Source organism: Strix aluco, chromosome 4, assembly GCF_031877795.1.
Source record: "Strix aluco isolate bStrAlu1 chromosome 4, bStrAlu1.hap1, whole genome shotgun sequence".
In the NCBI taxonomy this organism is placed as follows: Eukaryota; Metazoa; Chordata; class Aves; order Strigiformes; family Strigidae; genus Strix; species Strix aluco.
Genome location: NC_133934.1, coordinates 55,818,166 through 55,844,281, shown reverse-complemented (window position 1 = coordinate 55,844,281; position 26,116 = coordinate 55,818,166). Strand labels below are relative to the sequence as shown.

Below are 26,116 nucleotides of genomic sequence, written 5' to 3'. Positions count from 1 at the left end.
CAGCCGCCCGCCCCGTACTTTTCCATGACAGCCGGCGCTCTCGGGCTGCTGCCGGCTCCCTTGGGCTGCTGCCGGGCGGCGGCGGGGCCCCGTCCGGGACAAGCCAGGCGCTGCCGGCTGGGCAGCGGCCGGAGCCCCGGGGCTGGCGGCGGGGCGGCCCCCGGGCCCGGGCGGTGGCGCATGCGCGGCGGCGCCCCGGAAGGAGGCGGCGGGCCGGGCTGGCTGCCGGGACCGAGCGCCGCGCTGGGGCTGCGGGTACTGCCGGCGCGGAGCGGAGCGGCGGGATGAGCCTTGCGGAGTGAGGGCAGCCTCCGCCCGCCCGCCCTCCTGACCGCTCCGCTCCGCTCCTCTCTGCTCCTCTCTGCCCCGCCCGGCTCCGCTCTGGCTTCAGGCCCCTTCTCTCTGCGCTGCGGCGGGCGGAGGCGGCGGAAGGATAAGCCCATGGAGGGGAACCGGGACGAGGCCGAGAAGTGCATCGGGATCGCGCGGGAGGCCTTGGAGGCCGGCAACCGCGACCGCGCCCTCCGCTTCCTCGGCAAGGCCCAGAAGCTCTACCCGACCGAGACGGCCCGAGGTGAAGCCCGGCCCCCTCCCCGCGCCCGGCGCCCCGTCGGCCCTGCCGCCGCCGCCCCTCTGCCCCTCTCCCGCTTGTCCGCTGCCCGGCCCCGACGGGACGAGGGGGGAAGCGGGGCCTGCGGAAGGCGGGGGAGGGGGTGTCTCCTCGCCCCGGGGGGCCGTTCGCCCGCGCGGCGGTGCCCCCGAAGCAGCCCGGGCCGGCGGCTCTGGCGGTGTGCGCGGCCCGGCTGGGAAAAAAGACTGGAGCGATGATGGAAGTGGCCGGGGGGAGCGTTGAGGGCAGGTGGATTTCCACCGTCAGTGCGTGCCGCTGGCGTCAGGCGGTGGGGTGGGGAGGCGATACCTCCCTCCTCGCCGAAGGGGTTCGCTCCGGGCCAGCCCGGCTCCTCGCCTACATTTCGCCCCCGCCCGTTAGCCATCGGTGTTAGCGTAGCCATGCGGACTAGGCTTAGACCCGACTAACAGCAGGGTATCTCAGGCCCCAGGCCGAGACAGACTGGGTTGGCTTCTCTTCTGTCACTGTGAATTACCCCTCTCTTAACAGTTTGCGATAAGAGCTGATGTTCCAGACTGGGCAGTCCCTTCATCCTCTAACTGTGGTTTGGGCGTTCTCGGTTTCATTTCCCTTTTGGTGGTATAGTAGCTACGTAGGAATTGCACACGGGTTTAACTTTCCCAGAGAAAACGGGATAGGTGGCTCCCCCTATGTCTAAAACGGGCTCTTCAGATGCTTCTGTGCTAAAACTTGGAAAATAATTAGCCTCTTTCTAGCAAAAGGTGTTTAGAAATTATTTTGTAAAAGGAACAATAGTCAGGTTTCAGCGTATGCAGAGCTGTTACCTGTCTTGGAGTCTTTCTGTTGCACGGTGTCAGAAGAAATACCTTTGAACGCAGCAGTGACTTGTTGCATTCCTCTGGTTCTCTCTTACGTGGTCTATGCCATGGAAGGAATAGGAAGGACTTCAGTGCTCTGTACTGACTTAAAGGCCTCAGCATTTACCGTCTTTGGAACATGACTTCGGGGTGAAATCCTGACTGGAAGTGTTCTGTACTGTATTTTATTCTGCAGTGAAGCCTTTAAGTCAGGTGAGCGGATTCAGTGAACATTTTCTGGCCTCTCTTAACCCCTGGCTACTTTTTATATGTAAACAATAAGCAAAGGTCTCATCAGTGCTTTTTTATAGTATATATTTTTTGGGGGTGTGTTTCTTTTTCCTCCTGCAAGACAGGATGGATGTTGCTGGCAAATCACCTGAAAGAAGGTAACCATTGCTTTGGATCAAGAACGTGGCACTGTTTATATTCTTGGCATGTTACATACCTCTCTGAAATAAAAACAAGCAGAAGTTTGCCATATTCCCCTAGATTTCCGTGGTTTGAGAAGATGACATGCATGAAAATACTTCTGGTTTGTGGAAGCTGTGTTGGTCTACCAAAGAGAGTGAATAGCTTTGTCTGCTTCACATAGCTTATTACTGTCTTATACCTCCAAGGTAAGAGTTACAGTAGCTTTCAGGGGAAAAAAAAAAAAGGTATCTCCATCTGATTTATGTTTTGAGTGTTTGGGTTGGTTTTTTTCTTTTAAGTAGGACTGCTACTACAAAATCACCATTGTGAAGTATTCAGTGCGAGAAATAGATGGCTAATTAGGCTATCGTCTGTAGGACACTTATTCACTGCAGAAATTAGCAAAGTGTGTCACAAGTGAGGTACAGATCTGGTGAAAAGATGATGGTCTTGTTATGGTAGTGGACTGTAACTTGGGGAATTGTGTACTGAAACTAAATGCTTCACAGAATTTCTCTGTGATGTTAAATAAGTCACTTCACTCTGTTTCCATTAGTGATGGCTAATTGTTTGTGCTTCATTTTTCAGGTATTCAGCTTGAAACAAGGGCCTGATTTGTGGAACTGGTGGGCAGTTAAAGCTCCATCTGAAGCTAATGAGAATTGCAGATGCCCTAATACCACTGAAAAAAATCAGGCCCTAGGCCTGATTTAAACTAGGTACTTAGAAATTAGGGGACTCTGTAAACTTCTAATACCTCTGTGCTTCAGTTTTCTAGCTGTGGAGGTTGGTAATTCTTTTCAACTCATCTCATTGCCTCCCAAGACAACACCAACTCATTGAATTTTTATCTGTTTTGGTGGGGGGTTTTTTAAGTTTTTGAGGCACTTAAATAGCCCTGTTAGAAGTGCAGTAAGCTGCAAGGACACAGAATGTCCTTTTTTCAGGACAGGAACTGGAAGGTGTGCAATAAACTAGAACTGGCATTTTACACTCACTAAGAACAAACAAAATAACTGATTTGTTATCTCAGTCTCATCTTTTAGATAAATTAAGCAGGGGGGGTCCACTTGGAAAAAATAAATAGTAATTCATTAGATAATTAGAAATGTGTCATAGCACATACTGAAGAGAAGGAAACGGTTAAGGTTTTGTGAGCTCTCTTAGTTCTAACACAAATTCTTATTTTACAGTCATAATGTGTTGGGGTTATATGGTGATAGGACAGTATGGTGCAGCCCCACTTATCACTGTGCTCACTTATTTTCTCTTCAGGTATGTATTAGAAGGTAGTTTGTACCCATTTCTCACTGAAGTAATGGATTCTTCATAGGTGGTATCTTTAGTATCACTTTGAGAACAATTGCCCACCATTTCACAAATGATGTTCTGTCAGTGATAAAAGCAATGAGAATGGTAGCTCTGAATCTTTTACTGATGGGAGCTCCCTCCTCCTGATGTTATAGCTGATTGTAAAAGGACAGAGAGCAGGTTTTAACTATTGTCTCTAAAACAATACTGTGTGTGGTTTGGTTTTGGCAACATTTGCATTTAAAGTGCATTCAGCACTAGTTCAGTCATCAGTGAAGTTTAGTTTGTTAAACAAAGCTTCTGCCTGAAATTCACTGACTGCAGCAGTGCTATTTTAAGGCTTTACTAGTGTGAAATGTAAGGTCAGTGCTTATTTAATGATACTTAGCTAATGACTTCATAGTAGCAGTGTTCATGTTGACGTCACTTGTTAGAAAATTGTTTTACAATTCAGCTGTTCAAAATACTGTTTGATTATGATTTTTGCTAATGATTCATCTTGCAACTGAATGGAAACTAATTGCTTGTCTGGAAAAGATTTGTAAGAGTGGATTTAAAGACGACAAAAGACAAGATCTCCTTTTCAAACTTAGGTGCCATTCTGTTTGGAGCTGAAGGCGGAAAATGATGTTAAGGGCAACTTTATTTTTCAGTGCTTCTTAAGATTTTCTTGCACTATTCCTGATGCTGCCTTTAAAGACAAACTTTTCAGGAGTATGCGAGCTTAGTTTTTTAGGCTGTTGCATTAGTACGAATTCTGAATTAAACAGTTCTTCCATTAGTGAAAGTGTGGGTCATGTTCAATGCATAATGGAATCAAATGCGGTGCAAGGATCTTTCATTCAGCAGCAGGTAACAGTACACACGAGAGAGCCTTCAGACACATTTGGAGATAAGATTCGTTGTCTTACCTGCTAACAAAATAAGTATTTGGTTCCTTGTATGTCCAGTTTTAGAATATCTAGATGCACAGTGAAAGTTTTCTTTAATACCCTGTTAGTACTACAGTTCTAACAGCCAGTTTTACCACCAGCAGTTCATGGAAGAATCAAAGTTGTTTCTGAATATCTGAACTGTATCTTTTATTTGAAGAAAACAGTGGCCCCAGACCCTTTGTAGAGTTTTCTTTTTCAACATAGAACAATAGCATGTTTGTATATGTTGTGTCTTGCTATTTTTTTTTTCTTTGGCAAGTGTCCTGCATTGTCTTCTCAGCAATGCAGCTTCATTATGGGGATGGGAGGTCTGAGAAGGTGATTAGGAAGGAGTAATGTTGAAAGTACAGTGCAGCTAAACCAATTAATGAAAAAACTTACCAGCTAAACTTGCTGTGAAGAGACACTGGGCGTTACAAATGCCAGCTGTTGTGTATACCTGCGTTTCTACCATTATTGCTACCACTGATTCTGCACAAGCAAAAATTAGTGCAGGGATGGGGAATTTCTAGAGCAATACCAATATAAAGGCAGGATTTGCAAAACTGTTGAGTAAGCATTATTTCTAGAGGGTAAGTCAGGGTCACATGTTTGATAGAATTCCACATGATACCATTATTAAATATCAAATGTCACAGGATAGAAAAAGAATAATTTTGTTTTCTGTTATCACTCGTCTGGAGCACATTTGGACTGAAAATGCTTCATTCTGAGGGCACTGTCTATTCAAATCTCTATTCTTGATTAGTTCTTATCCTGCAGGCACAGTCACCTCATTGGAGTTGTTATTACTTCATTTACCTCAGAACTTTAAATGCCATAATGGATGATATTAGGATAAACTATTGCAAATATTTGGTTATGTGCTTCAGTTATAATCCACAATGCAACTATAGCTCTCCTGTTTTCAAGAACCTCATTTCATTTGTAGTGAAAACATCCCGTCAGTATACAGCTCGGCATCTAAATCATAGAATCATCTAGGTTGGAAAGGACCTTTAAGATCATTGAGTCCAACCGTTAAGTGTTAGTCATTTCATTATTTGTGTGGTAAAAAGCCTGATCTGATGAACTGATGAGTCTTGCTGAGGCAGGCACGAGTGCAGAACTGGCACTGAAGTCAGCTGACTTTCTTGTTCAGGCTGAGTGTAGCTATTCATCTGCAGTACTTCACACTGCTGTGGCCAGTGGGTAATATGTGAATTAATAAGTAAAACCAAATACTGGAGAGTTTTAAGAAGCAGATCTTGGGGAAGTGGTTGTAGCTCCGTTTTTTTTTTCCCCTGTGCTTCTGTGAGATGCAAGCTGTGATGTGTAGGATCCCAGTTTTCTGCTGCTCTAAGAGAGACCATGCTAGTTGGAGAAATTTTAAAATTATATTTAGGAGAAAATCCTTCAGGATTCTTCTCACTAGCTTCTAGAAGCTATAATGTGCTTTCACAGTGAGTGGGGCATTTTTCTTTAGGAAAGGTCGTTTTTTATGCAGATATTAACTCTCAGTTGTTTATGTAACAAATTTGGCCTGTGTAGTTTGCTATCTTGCTCTAAAGGAATCTCTTTTCAGGAAGGATAGACTATTTAATAATCTTTGATCTACATTATGCTTTGTGTGCAGTCCCTTAAGTTATTATGGTTCTGTTTCTGATTTATTGTTAATACAGATACCCCCAAAATACAGGCTTATATCCAGAAAGCAAAAGAAGACTTGGTGTCTGATGACTTATTAGAACTGCTAAATTTGAGATCTATTGGAGCATGGAAGGAAAGAGGGTTTCAAAATCTAGCAAAAGTGTGCTGGTTTTCAAGGTTCAGGTCTCAAGAGTTGGGTGTAGTGGGCTGGTCCCGATTTATTTGTGACATTTTAACAGTAGTTTGAATTTCAGCTGGTATTACCTGGAAGGGGTATAGAGCATCAGTTTGTGCTGTAGCACTGAAATGTGCTGGAGATGGGCTTGGTCTCTGTATGGAATAATCTGCAGGTTCTTTAGAGTGTTAGGTTAGTTCCTCTTTTTGATTTACAGTTGCTTATTCAGGCATTCTGGTGTTTTCACCCCAAAGCATGGGTTCAGTGCCTGTAAAAAGCATCTAGAAATGAAGGACCTGGACAAATTCTCTCCTGTATTAAATTACCTTGGCAAAAGTGGAGGGGAGTTCAGTCACTAATTTTGAAACGCTTTTCCATAGTTTTGCCACAAAAAGGAGTTGCCAGACTGGCTTCAGAAACATTTGTGGTATAAAGTGGTGATCAATAAGGAAGGAGAATGTAGCATCTAGTCTTTTATAATGTGGTGCTCCCATTTAAGATACTTGAGAGGCCCGACTTACTTGCTAATGTCTATAATGATACTATGATATACTGTTGTTTTATAGTTTTGTTGGAAGCTATAATGAAGAATGGAAGTACTGCTGGGGGAGGCGCTTACTGCCGAAAACCAACCAGTAGCAATGATCAAAGTAAGCCCAATAGCACAAAGGAGAGCAATGCATCTGCTGCAGGTGAAAGTGGAAAAGGCTACACCAAAGACCAAATGGAAGGAGTATTCAGGTATGGCCTTGCTTAAATACGTCACTGCTTTTTGTTCTGTGTATTCTGTACTTGTGCTTTCAGCTCTAGCATCTAAAGAAGCAACAGAAAATTCAAGGTTAGCTGAGAGGGGTTAGTTGTACTGAACTGTGACTAAAAGGAAGAGGAGAGTTTTGCTGTGTTTAATCACAGTATGAGATGCTGTCACTTTCTGTGAGAAAGACGATACTCTTTTTAAACCATCAAGGTTACTTTATGTGGAAATAATGCTCAAAACAGGTAGATCTCATAGTAGATAGAGGAGGTGATGAAAATTCTATAGTACAACTTGCAGGACAGTGTTTCTATTCTTAAATATTTTTGTACTCAAGATATATTCTCACTCCTGAAGTTTATTTTCAAGCTAATCTTGCTGTACAGACTGGTCTTAGACCAGTGTTAAAACTGTTTTGTTCTGGAAGTACAGGTATCTGAGAAGCACTGAAGCACATAGTTGCATAATAAACTCTTTCTGGACTTCGTGTAGCATGATAGTATTAAGATGGGATGACACTAGGAAAGGGGGTTGTGCAAAAAGAAACAAAGATCAATAAAAATGTCCTTTTGAGGCGAGTAACGCTTAAGTCAGGTTATAATTACACACTTGTTGACTGTAGGAGTGAGAAAAACATTGTTTAATATGTGCTCTGATTTCTGCTAAAGAAATATGGATACAGCCACTCTAAAATTACACACCTCAAAAACCCACCTGTATTTTCAGATAAGCCTAGCCCAGGTATTTTCGAAGGAGCTCAAATAAGAGAAATCAAGGGGCCCTTGTTTCCTAGTTTGTGTAGATTGGATGAACTGTTGCTCAAAACAGAAATCTGTGTGTGATTGTTTTTTGGTTTTGGGTTGTTGGTTTTTTTTTTTTTGGTGTGTGTGAAATGTACGTTGCTGTTGATATTATCTGTTCAGCTGTGCTAACAGTGAGGAAAAAGTATCTTTTCTTTGTTGATACAGCAGCTCTGCATTCAGGCAGGTAGACAGCAGCAACTTTGGCATGGTTATCCTCTTGGTGTTGCTATTTAGTAGCACTTTTCATTTACCATCATCTCTGCTTAATTACTGTTACTGCCTTTCATGACACATCTAAGCGTGTACATTTTTGGCCACCTTGAAGTATTAGCTGTTAAAATGAACGTAAAATGTGTGTGTGCATGCACACGTGCATGAGACAAAATATCCAGAAAGAAGTCCTCTGTAAAATGAGTCTTAGATCAAATTAAGACATGTAGCACATTCTCAGAAAGCTGCTACAAGGAAGGCTGTATTACTGCCAGTATTCACTCACCCGTGACGTGCCCTTCTGAGCTGCAGTCTGCTTTGACATCAGGCTCCCTGTGAGTTCTTTTTGTTTGTTTGTTTGTTTTACCAGAAAGAATGTTGCCTACTTTGTCTTGAGTAGAATAATGTTGTAGAGCCAACTTTTCTCCCTGGCATGCTTTCATGGTATTGGGTATTGCTTGCTTGAAGGGATTCACTAGATACCAGATAAAATTTATCCAGTTTGTTGAGTTCAGAACCAGCCTTAGGGGTATTCATGGAAGTTGTACGTTGAGGATAATCTTGGTGCAGCGCTGCTTCTTAGTACCTATTTCAACAATCTGTTTTATGCATATTAAATTTTGTTTTTTAAAACCTACCCAGATCTTTGCAAATAAGTAATTGTAATAGCTTGCAGAACAGTTCATGTTTGTTTGTTTGTAAAAAATCAGCTGTTAAAAGAGTAACTTGACCTTAGCTTGAATGATGCTACCATCCTTCAGTGTAGTAGTTTATAAACCTTTGGAGAGATACTGAATTTTGGTTTAGATGTGCAGTGATCAACAGAACAAGTCTCCAGTTCTTGTTGGAAGTTTTGAAAAGTTTGTCATGTTGTCAGTTAGTGACATCAGCACACCACTTAGAAAATTTGTGGTTAAGAATTAAAAAATGTGTGTGCCTTGCCAGGAAGAACAGGATTAGCCTACAACAGTAGGCTAAAACTTAATGGAAAAATACAACACATTCAATGACGATAGCTAAAGGAAAGTTCATGTTTAGACCACAGTGAGAATGAGCTTTCTGGTTGGAAACATGACAGGCTGCATATGTTATTGCTTCTGTCAGGGCCCAGACTTTTCCAATTAAATGAAACGTGCCCCTCTGGGGAGGGTATTCTTTGGAGGGTAGAGCTTGTCACCACTATATGCTTCTGCCATACCACAGTGGAATGGTTTTCAGACCTTTGAATTGGTTAAAGAAATGCTGTGTGAAAAGAGGTGGTTTTAAATAGTGTTTCATGCTGGATTTCTAAATTTTTTCTTCCTGTAAGGAAACTTTTAGGTAACAAAGTAGCAAAAGCTTCAATTTTTAATAAATTCTGAATCTTGCCATGAATTTGACTCTGCCAAACTGATTTTTTAATATGCTTATGACTTGAAAGGTGGTCGTTATCCTCAAGTACTCTTCTCTCTAGGAGTTTTTGCTTCTGTGTTAGCAAATGAATGTAGACTGAGAGAAAGCATTCCTGATTTAACTACACATGATATTTCCAATGCTTTTGTTATAAGCTCTAGTGAACTGTTGAACAGGGGGACTGACTGAGGTCTCTTGAGTTGGATCACTGATTAGTGTTCCTGGAGTGTTCCAGCTGTATTGAACTTTCTTGTGACAGTAGATGTAAGAAGCATAGTGAAAACATGCTTGGAGCAGTATAACTAATTTAACTGCATTAGTTTTCATCAGGGTTACTCCAGTAATGTGAATAGGTATGAGTACAAACAAGCACCTCTCTGCTGGTTTTATTTTTTCCACGTACACAGGGGACACTGATCACTAGCAAGCTACCGTAACACTTCTGTAGAGCATTACATGAGCTTGCAAACATGTTGCTCGACAGGGAGAAGCATAAGATGCAGTATCTTTCCACTGATTGCATAAGCGCTGGGTGATGCTCTGTTCTTTGTGGGAACAGTGCTCACTATTTCAGCATGACAGTTTGAAGCTTGAGATATTCAAAAGCACTTTGTTACTTTTGAATTGAAATGCTTTGAAAATACCATCTGTAGTACATGCACCTTTTTCTTAATGATGCTTATCTTGTCATTGAGGGCTGGATCAAGTTGCCTTAACGCTTCAGGTGACCTGCATATCAGAGATATTGACAGGAGACTAGTAGAAATATGTTAGGACCCACAGTAGACTTATGTCTTTTTAGAACAAGTGCCCTAGAAGTCTCTAGGCAATTGAAAACTGTCTGAGCAATGTCAGCTTAAGATAAACGCATGAGAATCGTGTGGATGACAAAAAAGAGAGAATTTGCTTTTGGATTCTGTGGTCTTTGCTTTAAAGAAATTCTTTCACTGTTTGATGTCGGTTATTGGTATTTTTTTGCTGCAATAGAGAAATTAAACATTTGTGTAAGAAAAAAATTTAAACCTTTTTTTCTTCTAGTTCACTAAAAACAACTGAAGAAGTGCTGATCAGGATTACCATTATCAAAGAGTTCTTAATTACTTTCAAAGAAATTCCGTTCATCATATCTGCCTAATCATACCAAGTGTACAGACCTTTTGGAAAGGTTTTATGGACTAGTGTAAAATTAAAAAAAAAAGATCATGTGTCTGCTTTGTGTTAATCTTTCACGTTTCTTTTTATGCTGTGAAATTTGTATTACCTGTTGTCTACTACATGATTTAAAAAAAAAAAGTTTTGGAGATAGGTCATACAACTTTATACAGGCTCCCTTCAAATGATCTTAAAATTCGTATGGTGTCTGATGTCTCTTTTTTTTTTTTTTTTTTTTTGTAAATAAGCCATACCCTATGTTCCATATTATCTTTTTGACCTCTGAAGGATAACTGCCATGATTAGTAGTATGCTAAAGCTGGGTTGCTGCCTTGTGAAAACTGTGGTGGAATACTGCTTTTCCTGCCCTGCCAGTGCATGCCCCTTGGAAGAGAGCACAATAATGAAATTTTGTATTTGGATCTTTGAGCTAGAACCAAAATAAACCAATAGAGGCATGAGTTCTGTAGGAATCTTGCAAGGCAGGATTAAAAGTCATCCAGTAGTGGTTGAGAATGATCAGCGACTTGATTTGAATTCATGGAATGAATCAAAAAATTGCCCTTACACGTTTCATGGATCAAACTAGAAGGAATGTAAGTTGTCTGACTTTTTCCAGGCTTTCTGCTGAGACTTGTGCGAATTCAGCAAAAAGAGATATATCATTACTTTTTTAACATGGGGTCAAGAAGATAATTAACTGAAAGTGGAATAATAAGAGCAATCAACATGTGCTAAAGTGGAAAAAAAAAAAACAAAGCAAAGAAATCAGGGCATGCCTTTAATTAGGCTGCTAGAACTACTGTGAACTGTTGAAATATCCAGCTGAATGGTTGAAAAAGTTGAGTCACAGAGCCTATCATGGAAAAGTGGCACAGAAGATATGGTGGACTTTGTCAGAAAGCTTCTGCCTTTAATCTGCACTTTTTATAGCTAAAATAAAAGCTTAAACAAAATCTGGAGAAAAGTATGCTGATGTAAACACAGCCTTGAATATTTCATGTAATACAGGAGAAACTAACTGACAGGTACATCCAAGAGCAAGGTACTAAGACAAGCACCCTAATGTGTTCTTGAATCTGTCAGTAAACCAGAGATCTGAAACTTCTGGTGTATTCATTTCAGAAACTAGGGGTATGCTGGTACTAGGTTGAGTTCGTTGACAATACTGTGACCTTCTATTCCCAATCTAGAGCACTTCTTGCAGACCACACTTATGTCATCCAAACTGTGACTGACACATTCTCAATTCAGCTGCAAGGTGCCATTTGCATCAGGCCCTCTGGCATCATTGGAAACTTGACCTATGTAGAAATCGGTCTGCATTTTACTGTGCTTTTCTGATCAGCTCTGGGATCAAAAGTCAGTGTAGTTTCTTGCTCAGTTCTTTGTTGCTAACATTCACATTGCTGCTCACTCTGCTGCTCAGTTTAAATTACCAAGGGGAGCCATAATTGTGGCTCCTATTGCAAGCTTTTGGAGATTGCGGTCGAATTATTTGTCTTTTGAGTTGTCCCTGTGCATGTAGACAGACTCTCTGAATTACCTAGTCATACTCAAAGCTTCATGATTATGGATCACTACAGGTATTTGATACAGAAATGGAAGCATCTCTGATAGGTTTTGTTAACCTGATAAAAGCTGTTCATGCTGCCCTAATCTGAATTGTAGATTTGAAAAGTGAAACAAGAAGCACAGCAGTAGGATCACAGCAGTAGGATCACATCATTTCGTAGTCACAGGAGAACTGGTGGTGGTAGCCCCAGAGTTTCTGCAGGTGAGAGCAGACATTTCAGGACCTGAAGGGCTTCCTTTGCCTTCAGCCATCTGAGCACAGAGGGGAGCCCAGTGTCAGGCAGAATTGGCTGTTGGTGCAGTTTGAAGCTGGTTGACCAGTTCTACTGCAGGTGGCTTGTCAGCTGCAAGCTGGGATGGTGGAGCTTTGCAAGTCATGATGAGATACCTCTGTCAACAGATTGTGGATGAATGTAGGCCATCGCTTGCCCTCAGAGTGTTTGAGAAGTCTATTCTCTAAAAGACACATATTATTTCAGGAACATCCAGCAATGTGCACTCCTAAATCAGCCAGCAAATCTGTTAACAAAGGACAGTGCTGGCAGGGGACTAACAATTCAGCAAGGACAGTAATTAGCTAAACAACAGAAATAATTTGATAGTAATTCAGATACAGAAGTGATCCAACCAAAAAACACAAAAAGCAATTAAAAAAAACCTAAACCCCAAACAAATTAACATTGAAAGCACCGAATTTTAAATAAGCCAGAAATAAACAATGAAAAACTCTCAATTCAATACCAAAGAGGCAGTCCATAAGCAAGTGATATATAAGTTGCAATTTTAAAAAGAAACATCTATATAGAGTTTACATATGCAAGAAAATTGTCACTAGAGACTAAAGTGCCTTAAGTGTAGCAAAACCAACCAAACAACAATTTGAAATGCATCTTTCAGAAAGTTAGTTGTTCATGCTGAGAGTGCTGCAGGACAGGGGTTTCAGATGTGGTTAAAAGCCATAAGTAGCATCAGTGATCGGTCTTTTCCAAAACCACTGGCTTTACTCTTATTTTTTCCCAGCTTCTGCTGGCCAGTGTTGTGTGGCCTGCAATAGGAGACAAGTGGGAAGGGGATGGTTCCTTCTGTCCATCTGCCCTCCCGTGACAAATCTCCACAGGACAGTTGAAGGCTCCAGATGAAGGATTCAGGCAGAGTGAGGATTGTCAGGCATCAGTCCAGTAGAGACAAGGGGTAAGGAATATGTCCCAAAAGGCCTGCTTCTGCTGAGGGACAAGGATCAGGTTGGCTATGGCTTCCAACAGCTCCCAGCAAGCTGGAGAGAAATTTCTCATCAGGACGGTGGCAGTTTGGGGGAAGAGGACTTAAGAGTTGGAGAGTCTCTGTGCAAAGCCCATGATCCCCACCTCTTTAAGGTGGAGGAGGGATGTGGTATGTCAGGCCCTGGTGGGGTGGGCTGTGTACTCCCAGCAGGGAGAAGCCTGGTGATTGCACAGCGTGTGTATGACCTGAGGATCCAGTGGATTGTCCTGGTGATCCTGTACAGTTTGTCCTGCTATAAACGGATTTATGAGGTTGAGTTTGTGATGGATTACAGTGTTGCCTCTCAGGAGTGCACTACAAACACTGATAATTGTGTTTAATTGGAAAGCACCTAATCATCTTTGCATGTCCCATCGTCCCCAGTGCAAAGCTGCTGCAGTACAAGTTTTGGTGTAAAACTCACATGACTTTGCTGAGGGGGGTAAAACTGGGCCTGTTTTTCTCCCCTCAGGGTAATCCCTGTAATGATTGCCCTGGATTGTGCTCAGTAAGGGACCTCTGGCAGAAGTCACTAACTCCCTCCCTGGGATTAACTAGATGCTAGCTACTCACAGTCCAGATGCTTTTTGCCTTGAACTGGCAAAGCAGTGGTATAAAACTGTTGTGTAATGGCAGGGTGTAGCAACGGCTTCATAGCACAAGCTCATTGCTGAGAATTCCAGACTTAGGTATGGTTTTTGGCCCCTGTGCATTTGTACAATCATTTAATGTATTTTAGCTTTAAAGCTTGATCTGCCTAATCCAAAGTCGTGCTAAAATCTGCAAAATTGCCATATGTATACGCATATTCCACACGATTCTCCATGAAGGCACATGCAGCAGTGCTCCTCAGGCTATCCAGCGGAGTACTTGCAGCCTATGTTTGCTGCTGAGGTTTGGAAGAGCCAGCACTGACTTGGTTGAGATCTGAAGATCACAGTGGGCTGAACAGTGAACAGGGGTTATGTAGCTCAGCATTGATCCTGTGCAGTAGACAGGAGGGCAGTGTAAATAATCTGGAGGATCACTTACAAGTCTGTTTCAGGCAGTGTTGCTGTGAGGGTGGCCATCCTGACAAGAACACCAAGGGACAATAAAAGTCAGGGGTGGCTGTCACAAATTCACAAATGCTTCTTTGTTTGGGACTGGCCATTTAGCCTAAGGTCAGGGTATGAGGGTGATCTAAGATGTGCTTGAAACAGTAAATTGTAGCTTCATACAAAATCAGGAGTGTTGGAATAGAGATGCTTGTGTATTTGTAGACTTCGTTTAACAAAGCAATCACCAGCAAAGACTTGCTAAGATAAAATAGAAATGTGCTATACCTTGGCTGAACAGTTGTTTCTTGGTAAATAACAATAGCTCATTTGTGGTCCAGGCTCAGGATAGCTGTTGCATGGAGGGTGATTGCTTTCACCCCCTTGGAGGGCAAGTGCTATATGACCTACAAGGCTGGTTTCTCCCTGCTCTGTCTCATCAAGAAGTAGCTCTGGTTTGATGCACTGGTTCTAAGCAGGTTGTGGTGTCGGAAGCTGGTGGGTCACATGCTGACCTGAACGTCTTCTGATTGATACTCACCACTCCTGCTTTTCCCATGAGGGTTGCCCACTGTGGGACTTTCACTCGTTGTGAATGGGAGGAAACTGCAGTGAGTTTTTTGGGGTTAGAAGAACATGTTGGCATTTCTTGCGTTCTTCTTTTTTTGAATACTGAATTACTGAAGACCTTAGATTGGATGCTGAAACAGCAATTTCTTGAAATAAAAGCTTAATTTGATACTGTTACACTTTTAAATAAACCTATCTGTTCTTGATAGAGTTCATAAGTAATCCAGGTGTTAAAGCTAAGGATGAAGGGATCTGTACACTACCAAAATTTTTTCTTGTACAAATTAACACACGAAAGTTTCCAGTGCTCGTGCTGAATAACAGAGGAACCTTGTAGCAATATTTGGTGTCAGTAGCGTATACCGTGCTCTCAGTGTATTTTCTTTCCATTCTTTCTTGATGATGGATTCACCATGTTCTTTTTAGTTAGCTTTATCAGCTTCCTAACTGGAGCTTATTAAATGTTACTTCAATATTATGAGCTATATTTATTTCACAGGATGTTTGTGTTGGCAGTTGCCTGCATGCATTCAATTCAGTGCCCTTGTGAGCATTACACCAAGACTTCCATAAAAGCTTGTGTTATTTGAACACAGGAAAAAGGATCCCTCAAATGAATCTTGATTTGATCAATCTGTGAACGATGAAGGACTACACACGATGGTATGGTTGTACTTCAGATGCTAGCATTCCCTTAATTACAGGATACCCATTCTTCTTTCATGAAAATGCCAAAGGCTTGCTTACCCTCTGTTTGTTTCCACTTGGCTGCCCTATGTATATCGTCTTTGCAACACTAAACCCATATTTCCATAGAAATCTGTGCATTTAAGAGAATGAGGACACAGTTGCAAGTGTGTGAAGAGACTCACACAAAGCTTTTAAAGTATTTGTGGATGTAATTTCTATTTCTTGCTCAGACCAGCCCTTTTCTTTTCATATGCACCAAATGTCAGTGTGCCTCATTTCTGCGGTACAAGTTTGTGATTCAGCCTTATTTTTCTAAGTTTCTGAACTTGGTTTGATTTTAAGGTGTATTTATTGGTTTGGTCAGTTTTTCCTGCCCACATAGAATTAATGTTCTCTCTGTCCTCTGTAACTGCTCTTTCTCTCTTCTGGATATTATAAAGCGTACCAAATCATTACATCATTTCCAGATTTTGCTTTTCCTGTCTGGGTGAGACGGCCTACAGGAGGAGTATTTCTGAGTTTTCAGCATTTTAAAAAAATGCTACATTGAACATATGAGATGAACTGAATCTGTAATTGCTGGATCTGTTACTGTTTCTTTGAATTAAACACTTACAGAAGGTTTGTTAAGATCCAGGTGCATTCCCAGCAGCAGAGGTATTCTCACATGCCTTATTTCCCTGAAAAGTGAATGCTTGAATGATGTTATGACTTGGCTTTTGTTTGGAGAAAGGGAGGTATTGTATGTTTTGTCTTATATCATGCATACCAAAGTGCATTTCTGTTGAGAGTCAAAACAGGCCTTCCTACCCACTAGCTCTGTGAAGTAAATTTGGTATCTTCATTTTAACAGTAATATTCATATAATTGGGGATAAGGAGATGCTACAGTAATTGCAAACTGAAACCTTTTCTTATAACTGTAGTAGTTCAGTAGTAGTAGTAGCAAAATAAATGCACGTAGTAAGTAATTTTGAGTACAGTAGTTTACTGTGCTCAATAGTGAGTTATGAAAAATGACATTCTTTGTTTCTAGAGTGGATTTTTTTTTTATATGTTATATTGAAAGCAAGAGATGTATTGCATCAGTGCAATGTATTACCTCATTTGCAGCTGTGTTCTAACGTACTATTTTTGCATCTTTTGTTTACAACATTTACTTCATTTTCTTTTGCAGTATAAAAAAATGTAAAAACTATTACGAAGTCCTTGGGGTGTCAAAGGATGCAGGTGAAGAAGACCTAAAGAAGGCTTATAGAAAACTAGCTTTAAAATTCCACCCAGACAAAAACCATGCACCTGGAGCAACAGAGGCTTTTAAAAGTAAAATATCATTTTTACTTAAAATTTCTTTTATGATTAAACTTTGTCAGATTAAAAGAAATTCATCTTGTCTTTCTGGTCACTTGTCTTTTTACAGAATGATCAGTATGGTGTTCTAGCTAATATTAAACTGACACTTTTATTCAAGAACATATTTGACCTTTATTATCTTAACATATACCTAGAAGTATAAATAATGTGGACTTTTGCAGTAGGGTTTGGTTTCAGAGGATTGACGGTAATTTTTGGGTACAGGGAGTGAATACGCAATCTGTGAAACCCAGTTGCACTTTTTTACTGTTGTTGACTTAATGTAGTCAATTGAATCTTACTGTCTTGAATCTTTACTATACTTGAGCTTGGAAAAAAACAAAGTGATACTTTGGATTTTTTTACTGAATCACATGCCATGCTAAGTTACCTTTTCCTTATAATTCCTCGTATTTGCGTAGTGTTACAACATTTTCCACACAAAAACACTTGGGTTCAAACATGGCCTTATTATTAGTGGCTTTCGACCATTTCTTAGGTAAAATTAACAGTCTGACTTGACCTGATCTAAGGCTGCCAAGCTTAGCCCTGCACAAGGGAAATTGTTAAGGAGAAGCTTTTTAAAGAAAAACTGCACTTTCCTCTCAGAAACAGATGAAGAAAAACGTGAAGCTGTAAGAAATGATCATGCATAAGTAAACCATCTGATTGCGGTACATCCTTTTCATTTTTTTCTGGTGTGAGGTTCACATGCAGACATTTGAAAAATCAATTGGATAAAACTCTTAACTTGGGGGAGGGAAAAAAAGAAAAAAAAAAAGTCCTGAGCAAGACTTCTGATGCAGAATTTAAGGGGTAATTATAATAATATATTAATAATTCCAGATGAAAAGTAGATAGAACATAGCAGGACAGTTGATTGCTAATGATTATGTTAACACAGCTATGTGATGCCTTTAGCTAAAAGAGATATTATTCTTATAAAATTGTCTCCAGCCCTATGAATAAAATAATTCTTCCTTGTTAATAGCATTTTAAATAATCTTTAAAATGTTAGAAATCAGTTTATTATTTAATCTTTTATTTAACATCAACACTTTGTACAAGTTTGATTTCTTCAGCTTAATTTCACTTTCTGGTTCTTAACTAGATGAGTAAATGAAAAGAGAAATCTTGTCTAAAAATTATTTAATGACATCTAGCATTTTTCTTGCATTGAAATTGTAATCTTTTTGTATGGCTGAGTAAATTTATGATTTAGTTTGCCTTTAAAAGTGTCTGATGAGTTTCTAACATTCAGCTGAGAAAAGGAGTTTTATAATAATAGCTATTATTTCATTAAATGCTTTATTTTAAGGAAAGGTCACATTAGAAAACAGAATTGAGTTTGATGTTAGGCAAGGTACTTACTTAGATCTTGAGCTGCCTAGTACTAATTTAGCAGTCTCCCTGAGGTTATATTTTAGATTAAAAAGTTTGTGCAAATATAATCACTTTTAATCTCTCAGAATCTCTTTTACCAATTTCATAAAAAAAATCTTTCCTTTGAAAGTTTTGAGCAGTTTTCTTAATTTTTTATGTCTTTTTTTAAAATTATATTTGAATCAAATCTGTTCCGAATTAGCATCAAATAATCAAAAGCAAATAACAAATAGTCAAAAAAGATTGCTGACCATACCATGACAGTATGGTGTCTTCATTTTAAGTGCAGTCACCTGAATTATGTCTCTCTACGTTCTTAATTGTTGGGAAAATCTAAATTTTTGCTACCATTTTTATCCTCATGCTGAGTAACAGAGGAACCTTGTAGCAATATTTGGTGCCAGTAGTGCATTCATGCTCTCAGTGCAAATCGCCAGGCTTCGTTTCTTTGGGTTTTCTCCTCCACTTAAAGGAATTACTAATGATTATTTCTAAGGGCATCTTAAAAGGCACATAGCTAAGACTCATTAACTTCCTTTAGATCGGATAATGTTGAAAACATTAATTATACAAAGCCATAGTCTAATTTGCCTGTGTTGAGGTTATAGTGTTGCACCTTTCGCGAACTTTTGATGACTGATGGCTTTCCGACACTGAAAAGCATAATCACTGTGCCTTGTGTTGGTTGGCTGCAAAAGAAGCCTTTTGTTGGAGAAGCCTGGAGGAGAGAGGAGAAAGGAAAGCAGAAAGGGTTTAATGAAGATACAACTGAGTGAAGGTTGTTCCATCGAGTGCCAACAGAAATTTTCCTTTAGTCTGCAAGAGCTGTATGCCTGTGCACAGCAACTAGGGTTAAAGCTTGTAAAGTCAGCAGAGCTTGTGTTTTTTCACACTGATTCTTTCCATGCTCACCTAATTCAGTTTTCCCTTTCTACTGTCAAAATTGAAGTTGTTCATTTGTGATAATGTAGTGTGAACAGGGACAACCATCTAGGCCAGGCACTCCAAAGATTGAGGTCATATTGAGAACCTTAGGAACATGCATGTTCCTGTCATGCACACATGTTGTACTCTTAATGTTATGTCATGCAAAACTTTGCGTTATTAATGTAATCCATAAAATATCTTAAGAAGCATATAGAAAAATACATTCATGCTCTTTTACAATAAAGTTGATGCATTCAGAGAAGTTGCCACTTATCAAATGAAACCAAAGAAAACCTACCGAGTCTACGATGTTTTTAAGCTAGGCTGCTAGAGTAAACTGAACTTTGCAATTACTCAGCAATGCGTGATGCCTTTTTTGTAATTGCAGTGAGAGAGACCATTTCCACAGGTGTAGGTGTTCCCCTGGAAAAAGAAAAAAAGCTCTCCTGACTTCTGCCTAGTTTAACAAGATAAAAAGCCTTGAATAGTGTTGGTGGGAAACTTTGTGGAAGCTGTGCTAAGAAAAGTAGAGATGGTTCTGGACATTGTTCTACTGTAGTGGATGTGTAACATACAGTAAAGGACATCATTTGCTGCCTATTACTGACTTTGAAATTGCAATTTTCATGCTGGAATAGCTCTTATCTTTCATTTATGGAAGTTGTCTTTTATTTCTTGCTTCAGAAATCGGAAATGCATATGCTGTGTTGAGTAATCCAGAAAAACGAAAGCAGTATGACCTTACAGGCAGTGAAGAGCAAACATGCAATCACCCTAGCAACGGTAGATTCAACTTCCGTAGAGGCTGTGAGGCAGATATTACTCCAGAGGATCTGTTCAACATGTTTTTTGGAGGGGCCTTTCCAACAGGTATTTGTTTACATCAGTAATCATCAGGATACAGTGGTACTGCCCAGAGCGGCATTAGAGTTTGTGACATTGTAAAAGAGTAAAATTACTCCAACCTGCCTCCGACCCCAACTCTTTAATCTGCATCACAGTTTATTTTTCCCCTAAATCTTGCTAAATCCCCCAAATGTGAGTTCAGTTCTTTGGGTTTACTATGGTGATTCTGTGGTACATGAAATAACAAATCAGTTGTCTTAGAGCTTAAAATATTTATTTTAAACAACTTTGAAATTGTAAGATATCTTAAAGTTATGTATCATTGTGCAGTAAAGTTAAATGCTTATGTTGTTGCTTCTGTATTGACCCCTAAATAGTTGGGTTTTTTACATGATTTAAACATGGATATTTCTTTCCTTAGGTAGCGTACATTCATTTTCTAATGGTCGTGCTGGCTACAGTCACCCTAATCAGCACCGTCAGAGTGGACATGAGAGGGAGGAAGAGAGGGGTGATGTATGTTTAAGCATCATTGACTTTATGGATTGTGAAATTTGCTGGTCACTTTCACTGATGTGATTGTACAGGAGCTCTGTACTGTAGAGATGGATTTGTACTTGCCAGTTACATATTTTAAAACTTTGGCAGTAGTAGTCTTACTGATTGGTAAATAGACATGCAAATTTGAGAAGATCATAGCTTGGTTTTATACATCTATTGTTGTATGTCACTATTCTACTAGTGACCGGTAGTATTAGCCTAAATATGTCACTCATTCTGGTCACTAATCCTTGTCTACATTTAAAAATTGATTTGGGCGGAGGTAAGAATTGAACTTAAGGCTCAATATTCATCTATATGAATTATATATAGTCCTGTATAATTACATATCACTGTATAGATGAGAACAAATCATGGCATACAGTGTAACTGAATCCATTCATTTGTAAATGAATGTAAATGAATCCATTCATTATCCATCCATAATTGCTTGTGGCTATATGCTAACCCACAGACTCTTGCAGCTTGAGCACGCTATGCATACTGTATATGCATTGGAAAGTTAAGATAACACCACGGTGTTTGCAGGTTTGTACTTAGAGTTTTCCTAGCCGCTTTAGCAGAAAGTCACGCTTAGCATTAAATCTTGTCAGATTTACCTGTTTACTTGATGCTGTTTTATGAAATACCTCAATCTGTTTTCTTCCTTAGGGAGGTTTCTCTATGTTCATTCAGCTGATGCCTATTATTGTGTTGATCCTTGTCTCTTTGTTGAGCCAGTTGATGGTATCTAACCCTCCTTATGCCTTATACCCAAGATCGTAAGTAATGCTCACTTACATTAGCTTAAAACAGAGGGGAGGGTATTGTAATCACCCTCTCCCACTTAGAAGCATTTTAGAGAGCCTTCCATTAGTTGGTCCTTGATTTCCCACAGTGAGGAAAGGGAAGGAAGGTGTAGACGAAGCAGAACAAAACTTGGAAATTGGGTACTAAGAACATGCTGTGAGAATGTAATGGAGGAAAGAGGTCAGCAATACCTGGAGTTTTGGAGGTCTTCTAATACAAGACAGTGGGTCCATGCAATGTAACATCTTGCAAAGGCGTTTGCAGCTCCAACATACTTAATCGAATCCTGAAACCTGTTAAGGCATTATATTTAGGGGTCATCTGTGCTTGTAGCAAGTAATGTACTTGAAAGCAACTTTCTCATCCTTATTTAAGTTTTGAACTAGATGAGGGCTGGGGAAATTCTCTGCTTCATTCTACATGATGGTAAAATAGTTTATCTTCATTTTCTTGCGAAGAATTCTACTTGTGAAACTTACCTGTTTTGTACAGTAGGATATATAAACCTTTTTTCCTTGAAGGAAATAAATAACTTCAATCAAGCATGCAGCTAGCTAGTAGACTTAGCCCACTCACCACAACTGTTTTAAAGGTCCTTAGTTCCTTGCAGAGCTCTCAGCCCCACAATAGAAAGGTTTATTTTCTCCTCTCTTATTTTTCAGAGTTCTTTATTTCCTGCGTGTGTTTTTCCCTTCTGCAGCTAAGCTGTTGTGATGCTTATAAGCACTTCTCTGCCAGAATGTTTGCGCCCAATCTTTGGTTTTTAATCTGCAGAACGCCAGCAGGAAATGCATTTGTCAGGGCTGACAGAAAACACTTTAGAATGGAGATGCCTGTACTGGGTTGCTACAGAATAGTGACCTGTTTTTCTTTCTGTTGAGTTTTAATGTAATTTTCTACTACCAAAGCTTATATTTGCCTAAAGAGGTATGAAACAAGTGTCTTAATAAAGTGGGGGGTTTTTTGAGATCAAGGGTTTAAGCATCAGAAGTTTAATGTTCAGGTAAATGTAGTAATTTTATTCACTGGAAGATTATACAGCCATTCATTTCATTACTTGTCTTGAAATGGCAAATTCAGTAAGGCGCTGTTCTTCTGTAATAGCAAAATTTTTAAAAGTGTATTTTGGTGTAAAAAAAAAAATCAAAAAAATACCTAGTATCTCTCTTCTCTTTTTTGCAGAAGTACAGGGCAAACCATAAAAATGCAGACAGAAAACTTGCATGTTGTTTATTATGTCAACAAGGACTTTAGAAATGAATACAAAGGAGTGTCACTACAGAAGGTGGAAAAGAGCGTGGAAGAGGATTATGTGTCCAACATTCGTAATAACTGTTGGAAGGAGAGGCAACAAAGTAAGTTTGGTAATACATGTAATTTCATGAAAGCATGCATTACTATGAAAAAAGATTGCCTCAGGCAAGAACTAAGTGCTTTTATTATTAAAATAGCTGAATGAGAAAAGCAAGTGTAAGGTTCTGTAGTGACTTCTAAAAGTGTCCCCAGCATCAATTTCTGTGTTTTACTCAGTGACCTAACAATCATCTGCAAATCTGCAATTTTTATCTGTGACCATTTCTCAGAAAATTAAAGACTACAGTGAATTGATAATGAGAAAAAAATTGCTCTAAGTTAAGGATGAAAGCTAAGAAATCTCTTCCACATTATTTTATCATGGCAATATCTCATTTCCGTAGGTGCTTTTATATAAATAAATAAACCAAAAGCTTACATAGATGTTTCCAGAGAAGGAAGAAAATAATCTGCCTCAGACCACAGTACATACAAACACTGCTTTTCCAGGTGACCAAGGACATGCAGCATGTCCTGTAAAACATCATAAGCTGTAAATCATTGCTTAATCTTTTGCCAGTGCTGAATATTTTTTCTCCCTGGACTTGGTACCTTGGCTATATCAGACCTTAAAAACAGGGGGTTTTTTTTAGCTTACTCTCTATTTTTCCAATCTAATTTAATATTATACAAGGAGCTATTTTCTTTAAGAAGCCTAGAATTTAACGTTAAAGCATAAGAATACTGAATAGCATCAGTCATCTCCAAATCATCATCAGTTTGAACCCATTACTCTATTATCCATGACCATTTCATCAGCCTTTCATGCTCTGTGAGAACAGCACTGCTGAAATGACATCAGTGTTGAAACTTTTCAGCTGGCAAACTTCAGTAATAGCTTACTGGATAAATAATTTGTTCATGAACTGTCAGTAAACTGACCAGAAGCAAACAGAGTGCTCTTCTTTGAGTGAAATCATGTGTTCCTGCACAGCTTCACTCTCTGCAGCCCAGTGATGCCAAGCCTTTCAGCTGAGATGGCCCCTTAGTTTCTCTCACTTGTAAAAGACAGCCCAGCATCACAGCTAGTCAAATGTCTGAACAGGACTGCAGGGATTTATTACAGTTGGCCTGTATGTATACAAATACAAATGGCATTGCCCATGTATAGCAGGCCCGATGCTTCCTGGAGGCTTTATGCTCCTTATTTGTGAGTACACATTGCTTATGCACAAGTAAATCACTACAGTTTTAGAGATTGCCCACAGGAAAGACCTGTGGGCAGAAAACTGTGCTGATGGGTCATATGTATGCAAGAAAAACACCAGTGCTTTGGGGGAAGACTTTCAGATTGTTGCTCAGACTACTAGATTTGATCAGAATGGTTTTTTTCCAGGTTTTTCAAACACAGGAAATCATGAGAGAACTTCTGGTTATAATTCATAAGCAAATATCAAAAACTTTTGTATTTTTCCAAGTAGATTGTTCTTTGATCTTGAAATGTTTGAATATGTTCACTCTTTGGGAAATGAATACTTAATTTTTCATCTGCAAGTGGTTGCTAGATGAATGATCAGTAATCTTATAATAAAATAGTTTAGAAAAATGAGAGGTGGTTGTTAACAAAAATTTAAAGACGAGATATAATCCAGCACAGTAAAAAGAGGACATATTATTTGTACATTTTTTCAACAGAGTGTAGATCTGGAAGGATAGTTTGCTTTTATTGACTTAGACATTACACGTAGATTTACTAGCATGTTATATTTGTGCTTCCTGTAATGTATTTACTGTCTAAATATCTTTGAAATGGTATAGTTGCTATGCAATTTCCACCTGGGGAGGGAAAGAGGAGAAAGAATACCTTTCCCATTTTTCAGCATTTATTCTTGACATGCTTACTTTTTAAGCATGAAGAGAGTCCTGGACAATGCAGAGGCCCATGCTTCTGTATGTACATGTTTACTGGGGAAAATGTGATGACTACAGAAACATACGACCCTAGTATAAAGAAGAAAAATAACCTGAAGGTGGTGACTGTCATGTTGTTTGCTATTTGCAATTTATCAGGCTGTGAAAACTACCCAAATTGATTTTGAGTAAGCGGCCTAATAGAATTTCTCTATTTATAGAAATAGCTGATTTTGTGGTTTTACGAATTTAAAATACCTGTTGTGTGTTCTATCTCCTTGACAGTTAAAATCTTTCCAGCGTTGATTGACATTTAAGAATGCCTTGCTAATCCATTTTGAGTTGAAGGGATGAAAAAGATTTTATAGAATTAAAATGCTCAGCAATGTCAAGCTATTGAACACCAGTATAAAACAGAGAGCTCTTTTATTAATACCTCTGAACACTGGCACTCTGAAGCAGCATCAGTTGAAGTAATGGGCTTCACCTTCACAATGGATTTTTGGGCACAGACAAGACACTGGAGCTGTCAGTTATGTGCAGGATCATTGAGTGTGGTCTATATTTGTATTGTTTAATGAAGTCTGATGGAAGTAGTACGGGATTTTTGTTTGGTATTTTTTAATCGGGTACTGCTGTATGAAATATGAGGGTGCTGTAAGACTGTTAGAACTTTCCCTGCTCAAAAAGATGAAATGCTTGTGAAGATCCAGCAAAGGGAAACTGTAGCAGTACTCTTTAGGTGGTGTCTGTGGGTAATTAGAATGAACAGAAGGAAAAATGGGTGAGGATTAAATCTGAGGTGTTTTGTACATCTCTGAGAAGGAAGGTATGATGTGCAAAGTATTCCGGTTTTAACCTGAAAAATCTTTTCTCTTTTTTCCTTAAAGAAACAGACTTACTTTATGTAGCAAAAGTATATCGAGATGACCGTCTCCGAAAGAAAGCAGACTCCATGCCCATGGACAACTGCAAAGAACTAGAACGGCTGACCAGCCTCTATCGAGGAGGATGAACTACAGTTATACACATTCATCTTTACGTATGCCGTTATCTCTCTTGTAAATTAAGAAGAGATTTAGTTTCACCATGAATGCTGGAAAAGAGGGGTGGATGTAAAACTCTACTGTGTAGCTGTTTCCAGAAACCTTATGCTGAAATATCATTTAATGGCTTCTTTACCTACTGTGAAATATAGGTAACTTTAATTGTCTAGATTTTACTTCAAAGCTTCTGTGAATTCTTTCAGCAGAGAGAATAACTCAGAAAGGATGCTATACTTGTAGAGACTTAGTCATAGTGGTTCTCCTCTAACATATTTGCCATGTAAATATCTGTGGAAAGAACACTTTGTGTATATACGAGTTAAATGACTTTCTATTTAAAAATCTCAGAAATTTAGTTCCATACAACATTTTGTCTCACCGATGGAATAAATAGTATGATTACATCACTCTTATTCAGATGTCAAGTGTGTGGAGTTTAAACAAGAATTTTTAATATTTTATCTCTATGTAAAATCTTCTAGGTTTACCAGCTTAGAGGAACTTGGTATTTTTAAATATAATGGCATATATTCCTAAATATCTGTTGGGGTATATTGATCTTGTGTAGAGTAGCAGTTAGCTGTTGTAGTTTTTTAGCATTTCTAAGCAATGCTGAGAAAACAAAGAACTACACTAATCTCTTTTCAAAGTA

General features: G+C 39.4%; 1 protein-coding gene across 8 annotated transcripts; it reads left to right on the top strand.

The window, feature by feature from the left end:
• Positions 1 to 203: 203 nt before the first annotated feature.
• DNAJB14 (DnaJ heat shock protein family (Hsp40) member B14) lies at positions 204 to 25,877 on the top strand. Of its 8 annotated transcripts, XM_074823159.1 has the most exons (12): positions 500 to 574; positions 1,525 to 1,662; positions 1,942 to 2,069; positions 2,452 to 2,582; positions 3,057 to 3,138; positions 6,480 to 6,654; positions 16,533 to 16,678; positions 19,703 to 19,888; positions 20,286 to 20,380; positions 21,077 to 21,186; positions 22,397 to 22,569; positions 25,309 to 25,877. In XM_074823159.1, the coding sequence occupies exons 5-12, from the start codon at positions 3,093 to 3,095 to the stop codon at positions 25,431 to 25,433; spliced, it is 1,056 nt and encodes a 351-aa protein (XP_074679260.1). In that variant the 5' UTR covers positions 500 to 574; positions 1,525 to 1,662; positions 1,942 to 2,069; positions 2,452 to 2,582; positions 3,057 to 3,092; the 3' UTR covers positions 25,434 to 25,877. The 8 variants fall into 8 exon arrangements, 7 of the variants coding, with proteins under 7 accessions (XP_074679265.1, XP_074679259.1, XP_074679262.1 ...); XM_074823160.1 differs by lacking the exon at positions 1,525 to 1,662 and having other exon boundaries at positions 494 to 574; XM_074823161.1 differs by lacking the exons at positions 1,525 to 1,662; positions 1,942 to 2,069 and having other exon boundaries at positions 438 to 574.
• The last annotated feature ends 239 nt before the right edge of the window (positions 25,878 to 26,116 follow it).

Excerpts from the sequence above, each read along its gene's own strand:
- DNAJB14 (XM_074823158.1), top strand. The coding sequence starts at position 442 with ATGGAGGGGAACCGGGACGAGGCCGAGAAGTGCATCGGGATCGCGCGG. Across the intron at positions 16,679-19,702 it reads AGCAACAGAGGCTTTTAAAA|AAATCGGAAATGCATATGCT; the intron begins GTAAAATATCAT and ends TTCTTGCTTCAG. Across the intron at positions 20,381-21,076 it reads GGGAGGAAGAGAGGGGTGAT|GGAGGTTTCTCTATGTTCAT; the intron begins GTATGTTTAAGC and ends TTTCTTCCTTAG.